The sequence below is a fragment of the Notolepis coatsorum genome, assembly GCF_963971535.1.
Source record: "Notolepis coatsorum genome assembly, chromosome: 7".
Classification (NCBI taxonomy): Eukaryota; Metazoa; Chordata; class Actinopteri; order Aulopiformes; family Paralepididae; genus Notolepis; species Notolepis coatsorum.
The window spans coordinates 143,212,717-143,225,197 of NC_140171.1; the positions used below are offsets into that span (position 1 = coordinate 143,212,717).

General features: G+C 46.4%; 1 protein-coding gene across 1 annotated transcript in view; it reads right to left on the minus strand.

Annotated features, from left to right (window-relative positions):
- Nucleotides 1–12,481, minus strand: part of man2b1 (mannosidase, alpha, class 2B, member 1) — a 121,140-nt gene that overhangs the window by 21,106 nt on the left and 87,553 nt on the right. Inside the window, exons 16-18 of the mRNA XM_084318130.1 lie at nucleotides 8,635–8,753; nucleotides 7,462–7,563; nucleotides 7,267–7,354 (exon numbers count right to left, since the gene is read on the minus strand). Of these exons, the coding sequence (XP_084174256.1) occupies nucleotides 7,267–7,354; nucleotides 7,462–7,563; nucleotides 8,635–8,753 (309 nt within the window). The remainder of the gene's footprint in view (nucleotides 1–7,266; nucleotides 7,355–7,461; nucleotides 7,564–8,634; nucleotides 8,754–12,481) is intronic.

Genomic DNA, 12,481 nt, shown 5'->3' on the forward strand with positions numbered 1-12,481 from the left:
ATAAAAATACATAGTCAAGGTAAATTGATAAGAGAGAATAAAGCAGTCTTTGCACCAGTGTTAATTTAGTCAACGAAAATGATGATTAAATATGGTCGTCAACAAAGCTTTTTCCCCTGACGAAAACGAGACGTCACGTTAACTCATTCAGTGCTGGAGCTATATGCCCGTTCTGTATCGTTAGTGGCTTAGCTTGGCATCACACTGCACTATCTCGCGTACGTGCACGCGTACTGAATAAACCACAAATGTACCTCTAATACCAGTATTAGTCTGACCACACCCCTCATCAGCTTACCTTCATAAGCAGGTGTGTGGTCACCTGCTCTCCTCCTTCTCGCTTTCACCACAAGGAAGAAGTGCCTCGGTAGATTCCCACACTTGACACCATGATGGAAGAAATTGGATTAGGAACAGCTTTGGGAAACAAGGATACGTTGACATCATATCTTTATTTTCTCTCTCACTATTTTTCGAGAAAATACGGCGATATTGTCTTCGTACTGGAGTGTCTAGAAGATGATGATCATTCTAAAAACCCTCCACCGGTTTTCGTATTGGGAGCACGCCGTTGCATGCTTCTCAACTGCAGTTCCTTGCTGTGTTTGTTGGGGTGAAACCTGTCAGGCCACAGCTGAACTGTCGGACATGCCGCTGTTGTGAGAAGCGGTGCGTTCCAGGTTGGGTGAGTAGTGTTTGCTGGCGGGCTCCACTTGTCTGTTAGTGCTATGGGGGCTACTTGACAAAGTTTATGGAAACCGGCCCCAGGCTAGGGTCCTTTGTTCAGCCACCTAGGCGACAGAAGGCCTTGGTCTGGAGACCATTATAGTTTTAACTAGTGGGCCGCGACCATTGACACTGGTGATCCCTGTGTGTTCTGGACGAGTGGATTCTCTCTGTCACCGTGTTAAGGCCCCATCTTTCATATCCAAATGAGAGTATTCCTTCACGAGGGGATATGTGCATGTAATGTGCGATAGCGGCAGATTCATGTTCAAAGTCAGCTACACAGGCCAGTTGGTACTGTGCTGATTTCCGTCGGATGTGGTAAAGTCACCGTTGTGAAGCGGTGTTGACATCTTGTTTTCTCTTTTCTCTAAAAAGTGAGGAGAGGTTCAGAACGGCGGCCTGTCTGGGTGAGTGTTATGTCATTGTTACATGTTCATTGCTTACGGTTAGCCAGTCAGCTGTTAACTGCTGCGTTAGCCTGCTGGATCGCTGCATGGCCTGCTTAAGGCCTACTATTAGCCAGTCAGCTGTTAGCTGCGGGGCTAGCATGTCGTGGTCGCTAGGTAACGTTAGCTTGCTGCTATGGCCATGGCCTGGCGCGGGGTAGCTTAGCTTCTCGCGTGCCGCCGTGAGCTCGCTTCTGATCGCGTGCGTCGTTAGATCGGCGTCTCGCGAGCAGAAGCAATAGCACCCGAACGGTTGGAGCAGCCGTTAGCTTGATGCTATTCTGTTGAACGTGCTTTGATTTGAACATGTTTTACACTCTTGACCACGACGTCATCCTTGACAGGGGATGTTCGTCGACCCTGCCCTGAGCCTGGACGGGGATTGCGTCAACAAAGAGGACTGTAGCGACTGGTTGGAGCGGCGACGCTGCCCGGATCGAACAACACAGGACGGCTGTGTTCTACGGTGTCTTGTGACTGCACTTCGCTGATCTGCGTTCCGGGTAGGAACGGGGTTGACCAGACCTCATAACACGTCTTCTGGTTTTACTTTGCTAAATGTATTGTGAATAACGGTGTTTTTCCCAAAACGTGTGTTGCTACAATGCATTTAGGATACGTTGCGGGTTATGTGTGAGCTGTTTTTGTCACTGGCAGTTAGCTTCTCCGTGCAAACGGGATGTAATGATCTGGTTGTTGTGTGGGTAACACGGCCGTGTACTCACAACTAAGGTAACTAACCTATGAAGCTATGCTTGGTGACAAGTGAGTAAAAGAATGTTCTTTCTCAGACTGTAATGACAATGAACAGTGTGTTCACACATTAACAGGTTTTCCTGTTTTAACTGGCCGTATTGAGGGTAAAATAGGAGGATTGTGTTTTCCCCCCCGGTTCCCTGGGGACTTTATCACCTCCTATCAGACATGTTGTGCATTAATTGTGTCTTTTGTGTGGTAGGGATACGATGTAACTCTTAGCTTGATTGCTGAGGTTGTGCTAAATCTGCTGGAGAAACTTATTTCCTAAAGGGAAATTGGTTTGGTTGCTGTCATGTGTGCTTAGCAAGGCCTGTGGTCGATACTAATCAAGAATGATGTATTCTCTCATTGTGAAAAAAACGGCGTTCCTCTGTTGAGTGTTTTTGCCATTTTTTGTAGGTGATGATGGGTTGTGTGTGTCATGTGACCTACAACTGGGTTGTACTGGCCACAGAAGCACATGTGTATGTTGGACCGGGGTTCTTAGAGCCCTCTCTATTCTGTGTTTTTCCTTAGTAAAAATCAGATAGCAGGTTAGCTCATGCGCTGTGTGGAGCTGTGAAACGCTTCATAGAGCTGACTATGACTGTGTCATATTCTCTTTTTGTCGTTACGTCGTATCATGGGTGTGGGGTCGTAAAGGGGTGAACTGGTAACCTTTCCTCTCCCCATTGTTCTGTCGGTCAGGGGTACACCCCCTGTCCTTCAAGGTTCCCGTCACGTGGCGGTTCGGCACGTTACGGGGGGGGGGGGGGGGGGGGGGGGGGAGGGAGTTCCTGGTCCCACGGCCTGGTATATTGGGCGTGTGCACCGCAGGAATTCCCCCGCCATAGAGTACGTCACCGTGCGCGTCTCTGTTGGTAGGACTTCCGTGTGCTGTTCAGGTCCATGTGATGGATCTGTTTTCAGGGGGGGTGGTCAGGGCTCCTCCTCACCAAGCGCCTATTCAGGCCTTCTGTGAGTTCGGACTCCTTCTTCCATGTGAGGAAGCCTCCATCAGAGTACAGAGCCTTCCTCCTCAGATTGTCAAAGTGAGTGGACCCTCTAGAAGGGTCCTTTTCTATTGTATGTATATTCGATTCAATTCGTTTATTGAGTGTGTATGGGTTCAGTGCCTCTTCCCCGGAGGCCCTAAAACCAGTTTTTTACATGGCTCAAGGTGCAATATATTCTTTTCAATCTGTACAGCTCACGTGGGAAGTCTCTCTGGGGATCCCCGTCTCTTTCCTATGGGAGGGTGGTGGGATGTAAAAATGTGAACATTTTTTACCCCGGCTGTGTAGACTGGGATACATACTGTTGATGCTTCCTTCTTTCTATTCCAGAAGTGTTGGAGTTAGGGAGTGTCACACCCCTCTTGTCGTTCCCCTGGGCGCCTTGGGGATTCAATGACAGGTCTAAATAGCCTGTTCATTGATGGGGGTGTGTCCCGACGCACGTATAGTGCTAGCTCGCTGTAAACAGGCGATTGACTGGCACGCCTTGGTTGCTTGTGGTTGAAACAGCGTTTTTATAAAGCAACTGAGATGGGGGTTTTTCCTCTTCCGACGACCACATCCCATGACCTGGGTGGGTTGTCGACGGATTCTCGTTCATGTCTGGGGGATGATGACGGGATGGATCTGAACATATGTAGTGGGGTCTCACGCCCTTGGGGTGGGCCACCAGGCGCGGTTCGTCCGAACGTCTGGGTGGCGCCTTCTTTTCATGTTAAGATCAACACGCATATCTGCCCTTCTCCTGGAGTAGGCATGTCGGCGTGGTTAGGGCACGGGACTGGTTCTGGTCACGCTGGTCCAGATCAGTTGAACCCGTTGTCCGCCGGGGATGCAGATCTGCTGTTCTGGTACCCTGAGGGACTTGGGCTTTTTTCAGGGGGAAAAATGCCAGGTCGATCTGGGTGTCACAGGGTTAAGCGCTATGGAGACCCTGGTTGGGTATGTTTTTACTCAGCACTGTCGTCATGGCTTACAGCCATGCCATTCTGTACGCGCTCGATCTCGTCGGATCTCGGCCGCTACACAGGTTGGTCCTGGTTAGTACTTGGTTGGGAGACCGCCGGGGAATACCAGGTACGGTGTGCTTAGGGGCTGGTTCTCCATTATTTTTCGCTCCTCTCTCACGCATGGCGAAGAGGGGCCTGTGGGGGTGGTTTTTTGACCTCCTCTGGTGACCCTGTGCTTCCCGTACCGCCAGGCCCGGTCCGAAGTGATGTTTGCGACCCGTAGGCCTGGGTTAACCCTTTTTGGAAACTGAAACACTTGTACTGCGGTATAGCCGGTGTATACCCGCAGGTGTGTTTGAGTTTTTTCTTGAGGGGTTATAGGAACAACCACCGCATTGGGTAACACCGAGGTGGTTGATTCCCTGGTGTGTTGGAGCAGTGTCAACTCCCGGGTTCACCGTTTGAGGGTGCCCCTGCACGTTCATGACGTCTGCCAATCGTGTCAGCCTTCTCTGCCTCGACCCCTCTGGGTGGGGGTTTTTAAATGGAGGCTTGGTCATGCAACACCGCCAGCTTACGCTCCTTCCGCCGGGGCGGCTGTGTTCAGCTGTCCCCTCTGGCGCCTGTCTCGTCCGCAGTCTCCAGGCTAGGGTTAACAGCCTGTTGCCTGGTTTTTCCCCGGTGCGCTGCCTGCTTCTGTTGGTTAACCTTTTTTGTGTGCTTACGGCCATGCTGACTGTCTGTTCTGCAGGGTTAGTGTGCCAGGCGGTGTACTGTTGGGGGGACGGGGCCCGCTCGGCTTACGGCCATACCGACCTGAACACGCCCGGTCTCGTCCGATCTCGGAAGCTAAGCAGGTTCTGGCCTGGTTAGTACTTGGTTGGGATACCGCCTGGGATTACCAGGTGCAGTAACTGGGGGGCCTTTGTCCGAATACGCTGGCGATGTGGGGGGCGGGGCACTACGTGCCCACCTGGTGGGGTCTTGATGCTGGCATCATGGACTTCTCCGGGCCCCCATTCCAGGGAGTCCAGTCCTTTTGGTGGGTCTGGGTCTTCCTTCGCGCTCCGCTGCTACGGCCTTGCCACGGGGTTGGGTTTGCCCTTGACCCCGTGATTCTGGGGGCAGTAACGAGGTTGTTCCTCCGTTCGTTCCCGGGTGGCATGCGGGTTGTGCGTGTGTGTAGTCGTGGGGTCAAGCCACGGTCTGCTCACCCTGTGCGTTAAGTTGCTTGAGTGCCTCTTCGCACGGTCGGGTCCGTCGCCTTCCCGTGAAGCCTCTAATAGGGGGGATACCCTCCATTAGGGGGGGTCGGGGGGGCTCGGCCCTCCCTGTTCTGATGGTTTTGGGGGGCTGTCAGCGGGGTGTATTTGTCAGCCAGTGGCTCCGCTTGGCCTCCCTTGTGCAGTGTGATGCCAAGCTAAGCCACTAACGATACAGAACGATAGGTTATGACTATAACCAAGTTCTGTTAGTTAGGGGCGATGCTTGGCATCAGACGGCCGCTGCAGCCCTTGACCTCACCTTGTGGTGAAAGCTTGGGAAGGAGGAGAGCAGGTGACCACACACCTGCTTATGAAGGTAAGCTGATGAGGGGTGTGGTCAGACTAATACTGGTATTAGAGGTACATTTGTGGTTTATTCAGTACGCGTGCACGTACGCGAGATAGTGCAGTGTGATGCCAAGCATCGCCCCTAACTAACAGAACTTGGTTATAGTCATAACCTATCGATATAGGTCTAGATGGCCACCGCTTTAATCAATGGGAGGAGTGGGAGATTTGCGAGTGCTTAAAATATCTTAAATTATGGTCGTCGATTATCAGTGAGTTGCTTGCAGTCAACATGTACAAAACGAATAGTTTTTTTTCATCGGTACATTTCCGCTTTATACCGGTTTGAATACGAGTATAGTTTGTGATTTCTAGTAATTCCAGAAAAAGACACGATAATAGCCCTTTAGTGGAATACACAAAACACGGTCATTTTTCGCCTGATTATCGAATCTTCCTGAAATCAACGCTAGATCATAATTATTATTCTTCCTCATGCACAGCATTACATATGAGGAGGGGGGGGGGGGCAGCCTCGCAGATCCATCGTTGAAATCAGGTTACCTCGCCTGATTATTTAAACCACGCCCGCACGGCTTGGATCGTCCCAGAAAAAAACCTATACCATTCCCAGTAGGGGGCGGTATTTGCCCTTTTGCGAGCTCAGACCCATTCCCAACGATAACATCAGGCTGGATGGATGAAAATGAATAGATATCGCTAATAAAAGAAATAATGATTAAAACCCGACTATACTCGTGATTGGCGCTCAAGCGATTGCGAGTTAACCCGACTATCATCGGGTCTAGCGTCCAATGAGTTAATAGAGATCATGTGACACTAACGTGACAAAATTATTCATGCATGTCGTTGACTAAAAACGACGACACAAAATGTAGTTTGCAAAATAGTATCTTGCTAAACGTTTATTCAACATCAACTTCAACGTCAACATGATCCACCACAATAGAACACATTAAATAGCATACATAAGTCTAACCAACTAGCACTAATGTTAGCTTGTTTTGTTTAGAAAAAGCTCACGCCAACTTATGAGGCTGTAACTGAGTGGCGAGACAAAAAAGAAAAGTCTAAATCGAAACTAAACAAAAAAAAAATAAAAAAAAATGCTCAGACCTATAGTTGACTAAAACTTGACTAAATGAAAATAGATAAAGGTGACTAAATATGATGAGAAAGAAAAAATAGCATTTGAGACATGACTAAAATAAAAAATAGCTGACGAAATTTACACTGCTTTACACAAGGCATTTATACCAAGTTAAGGCCGATATGGTGTTTGTTCCGTATAAAATCAAGCTGGAGAGTTGCCACCCTGCTCCATCATCTGTACACAACGCATGCACGTAGGTAGGCAATCTTTATTGTCACAGCTATTGGTTGAAATAAAATTATACGTAATTATTTTACGATTCATTGCTAATTGTTTCATGTTGAGCTATAGATTGTGGATGAACACACACAGAAAGGTATACCATGCCAATGTTCATGCTTTATTTGTTTTAAAGGAGACGATTTAGAAATGAGGGTTGAATATGATGAATTGAAAATGGGGGACCCTGATGTAAACAAGACGAAAGTCTTTCTCTGGTCTGCATCCCCTTAACAATTGTGTGTATTGAGCTGTACTGTATTGTACCCATTCTGCAATCTGTTAATAAATGTGTCCATTGGAAATACATTGCAATTTCAAGCGAGGTGGACCGGCTGGAAACAACAATGCTGTAACCACTACACCTCCCTATGCCCAGCTGAATAGAAGAGGTAGAAACGCAGACAAGAGAGCAGCATACACACACACACACACCCCTACCTTGATGGCAGCACGGGAGTTGATGGGGTAGTAATTCCCGGCGATGGGCTCTGACTGTTTCAGGTGCCATGTAGGGCGGAAGTCTTTCCTGTAGGACGCAGCAACAAGATAGTGAATTCACCCAACCAACCACACACAGATGTACATTAGGGTTAAACATCTCCTGTGTGTATTTTGACTTTTTAAAGTACTTACCGTCTCTGCAACACCTCTCTGCCGTTGGAGTCTGTGTAGAAGATTCCAGAGGAATTGATGCTCGTGTCTAGACGAGTGATGACCTCCTTCCCTAGATCATCACTGAGAAAGAGAGAGAGAAATAGAAAGAGAGAGATATAGGGGATACACAGAGGGAAATGAGAACATGGAAATCCTCCCAGATCCTCTGGGCCCAGGAGTTCAAAACATTGAATCCCGATTGATTGATTGAAATGTTTTATGAACAGATTGCAGAATGGGTACAGTACACTACAGCTCAATACACACAATTGTTAAGGGGATGCAGAGCAGAGAAAGACTTTAGTCTTGTTACATCAGGGTCCCCCATTTTCAATTCATAATGAGTTGAAATGATCCAATCAGATAGGGATTACAAGTTTTGAACTCCTGGGCCCTGATGGTTAACCCAAACACCTTCGGGCCAACACTGAATTTAGTGCAGAACATGGGTCTCCCACTCCTGGTTCAGTGCTGAACCCTGCAAGTCCTACAATCCAGCTCTTATCTTCACCTAATGCTATGGGACGACACACACACACACCATACTACACTACCCACTCATAGAATTCATTTTATACAGTTAAGTCATGCACCAAAAACAAGAAAATACAAATAAACAAAAAGAAAAAACACTTTCAGGGTGTATTCAATTAATCCCCCCATTCCAAACTGCAAGCTTGCTCACTTGTGTGTTCTGTGATCTGGGAGTGGTGGAGGATGAATTTCATTTTGTTTTTCACTGCCCCTTGTACACAGACTTGAGGGTTTTATTTGAGAAAGTTAAATTTGTAAATCCGGAGTTTTGGCAGTCTGAGAGTTGTATGTTGAGTTGGTTTTTTGTAGAGGAGATTTACAGTTTTGCAGGATTTTTGGAGAAAGCATGGCACTTGAGACAAAACACATTATATCCTATATAATTATGATATGAATTCCTCTTGTTTCTTTTGAAGTACATTGTTTACAGCTTGTTATTATGTTTTCTTTTGTTTTCTTTTTGTGGCCTATATCTTGGTCTATATACTTATTGTTTATGTGTCTTGTAAGCCCATATGGGCTGGGCATACATCTGTATGAAAGACACAAATAAAAAATATCAATCAATGTTGTAAAAAGCCGCCTTGGTCACTATAACAAACCCATCAATATACTGACTCTATGGGCAGGGGTCCTACTGTCCACTCCAGCTCCAGAGCTTTGCTGTGGGGGTAGAGACGGACCACCTGCGACACCCAGGGAGCGAACCACTGCCTCACCTCCTGGACCTCAGAGTTCTGGGCCATGGGAAGGAAGAGAGGGGGGAGGGGGGGTTGGAATGAGGAGGGGGAAGGACAGAAACAAGGAGAATTATTGGATTGAAAGAACAGCGACTTCCTAATTCAAAACCTTGTATGAATGGATGACATTTTATTTTCGTGTCATGTCCGACGACCCATCCCTTATGGGATTATAAGACACCAAAAACAACAATTGAACATAACAATCACTTCCTAAGGTTTCTAAGCTACACCGTGCACACCATCAGAAGACCAGCGCGCGCGCACACACACACAGAGATGGCTCCCCTCCCCGGTCGCCTATTCTTTAATCCCAGCCGAAGAGTGCTGCCGAGTGCTTCCGCGTTTTCCCCGATTGGCTGCGACACGCCCCGCGGCAGCGGCAGAGCGGAGCGGCAGAGCTTGCGGCATTATGTAGCCGTAATCCCTGCTGTTTTTCCATCGACGCTTAGCTCAACTGGTACGCCGCCGTGCTGTGGAGCCTGCGGTGCGGTTGGTCACAAGTTCGAATCACTTCAATTTTTTTTTCTTTTTCTTTTTTACGTTTATCATCTCTCGCTATAAACGTGCATTCTTTCGCTGGTTAAGTTTAGGCATTCTTTCAGAGTTGGTTAAGTTAAGGTTAGGGTTAAGGTTAGGCATTATTTCGGAGTTGGTTAAGGTTAGGGTTAAGTTAAGGTTAGGTTAGGGTTAAGGTTAGGCATTATTTCGGAGTTAGTTATGGTTAAGTTAAGGTTAGGGTTAAGGTTAGGCATTATTTCGGAGTTGGTTAAGTTTAGGGTTTGTCGCAGAGAATGCCTGTCTGTCTTTCTTGACGTGGAGGATGCAGCCTATTTCCGCACTGCCGCTCTCTCGCGCTGCCGCGGTCACATGGGCGTCATGGCCAATCAGAGAAACGCGACGCCCTTAACACTTTCCGTGCCAGCCACGCGGTGCCTAGGAACCCCGTTGCGTGCCACCGCTCTATTCAATGACAGAGCTCTCATATTTGCGAACGCATAAACTATATCTTAAATTACGTGTCTAATATGGCCGTTGCTTATCAATGACTTGTTTGCAGTCAACATTGTCGAAACGGATATTTTTTTAAAATAATCGGTTCATTTCCGTTTTATACCATTTTGAAAAACGTTAGTTTTTTTGAAAGTTTCAGAAAATAATTTTAGATTCTGTGATAAACGCCTACTGGAATATACAAAACACGTTGTCATTTTTCGGCCTATTTATGAATCGTTTTCAAATAAACGCTATAGAAGCGGGCTGAAAAATCAATTATCTTATTTCCTGATCGCACACACACATATGGCACACGCTGATATATAGGTGAAAATAGCTCTGATTATCCCAAGACTGGTAAAATAGATTCCTTACCTCAGATCAGATGTTCTCCAAAAAGATTATTCCAATTCCTGATCGCCATTCCAAATATCGATCGCGTTTATTGATCCAACGCTGGGTACTGGAAACGCACATTCTCCGCTGTTCTGGTGGTGGGCAATGACTTCGATCGTCTCCGGTTACTTGTCTGACAAGTCAAATGTGGAAGCAGGACTTTTTTTACCATCCGGAGAGACGATAGGGGGCGGTATTTTCCCTGTTCGAGTTCAGACAGATCCCCACTGGTAACGTGAGGCTAGATTGATGAAATATGAAGGAAATCGCTAATAAATAAAAAAAACTATTAAAAAACAGCATTTCTCGTTCCTGGCACTGAACGGTTGGCATGAAATAACGAATTATGCCGTGGCTGGCACTCAAAGTGTTAAGGACCAGCCAGTCACTAGAACGGGTTGTACATGTGTATGCAACTGTGGGACAGACCTACTCATCTCATGGTACATGTATCATGTGATTGTGACTGTGGGAGAGAGCTACTTGTGTCAGATAATTGGTGAGGCAGGTGAATGCTGAAAGTAATGAGGCCACACCTGGGTCACCTCATCAAAGAGCAGTGTCCCCAGGTGTGCTCATCAGTGTCCCAGCCAGGTGGCATCTATTCGAATCCCAACCGGTTCATGCTTCCGCGTTCTGATTGGCCACTGACCTACGCTAGTTTTGCCCCTCCCGGTATGACCGTAGAAATAATGCGTGGACACTTTGAAATGGGTATCACAGTAGTAAGTCCTACTGTAGAACATATTAGCATGACATCTGAATGCGTGGACACTTTGAAATGGGTATCACAGTAGTAAGTCCTACTGTAGAACATGACACATCATCATTAGCTTCGGCTAAGCCGAGGAGGGTTCTGGCTAACGACCAGGCCTGACCACTATTGGACTGAATAGCAGGACGATAGCAAGGACAATACGATTTGATAACATCTGATTATGAGGTTCTGTTTATTTAATAAACAACGCTCTTCCAAGAAAGGTATCATGCTGTCAAAGTGTCGAATTCTTACGAAAGTGGAGAATACTTTTTTTTTTTTTTTTTGCACTAACAGGATTGCACTAACATCAGCCAGTATGATGAGATGTCGGAGAGATAAAATTACACAACGCAGTGGATGGAGAGATGATAACACAAGAATACGTGATACTGGCCGATTGATCAGAATCTAACAATGCCAATACTAAAGATTAGGGACAAACGCAATTGGCACAAGTGTAAATCATGGATTAGTCACTCAGTTTAAACATCAGACTTAGCTCACCTCGTTTGTCTCCTGCCTGTGGATCCTATGGTCACAAGTTCAAATCACTCTTGGTTCAAGTTTTTTTTTTTTTTTATGCTTAATTAATTTATCCACTCTGGTTGGATGGTGTGTATGTATATGTATGTATTGTGCTGTATAATGACAATACATTTGAATCGAATCTCATTTTGAAATCGCTACGCTGCCTCTGGACACGACAGTGGCAGCCAGCTTCGGAGGTGATTGCATTGCACCATCCACTCAACAGGTAGCGATTTCAAAATGAGATTCGATTCAAATGTATTGTCATTATACAGCACAATACATACATATACATACACACCATCCAACCAGAGTGGACAAATTAATTAAACGTAAAAAAAAATAAAAATTTAACCAAGAGTGATTTGAACTTGTGACCATAGGATCCACAGGCAGCAGACAAACGAGGTGAGCTAAGTCTGATGTTTAAACACAGTAGGGCGTACTACTGTGATACCCATTTCAAAGTGTCCACGCATTATTTCCAAGCTCATACCGGGGGGGGGGGGGGGGGGGGGGGGGCAAAACTAGCGTAGGTCAGTGGCCAATCAGAGTGCAAAACGCGAACGCGGAAGCATGAACCGGTTGGGATTCGAATAGACGCAGCCAGGTGAGCTCTATTGCGTCAGCCTTCTTTGAAAAGGGTTGCTTTTCAGTTTCATTGTGTTCATGAACTTGTCATGGAAAGACCTGAGGGTTTATGTTCCATCTAGGGCTGACATTCGAAGCTTTTTTTGGCAATGGAAGCTTCGGCGCAGAGCTTCGATTTGAATTTTTTATTATTTTTTTTATCTTATGTTGTGGGACTTGTACAGCACTTGGTAAACTTTGTTGTTTTTAAATGTGCTCTATAAATAAAGTAGATTGGATTAATTAATTAAGTAGCCCCTTTCGTGACTGTGACGCAGCCAACAAGGTTTCACTTGGCTGTGTGATTTAATTCAAGGTGGATAGCTGTTGTCGTTTGAACAACTTCAGATTTCATGGGAACTACCAATCCCCCAAATCAAGAATGTTTAAGATGAATGAAGTAAGATTTTGATTA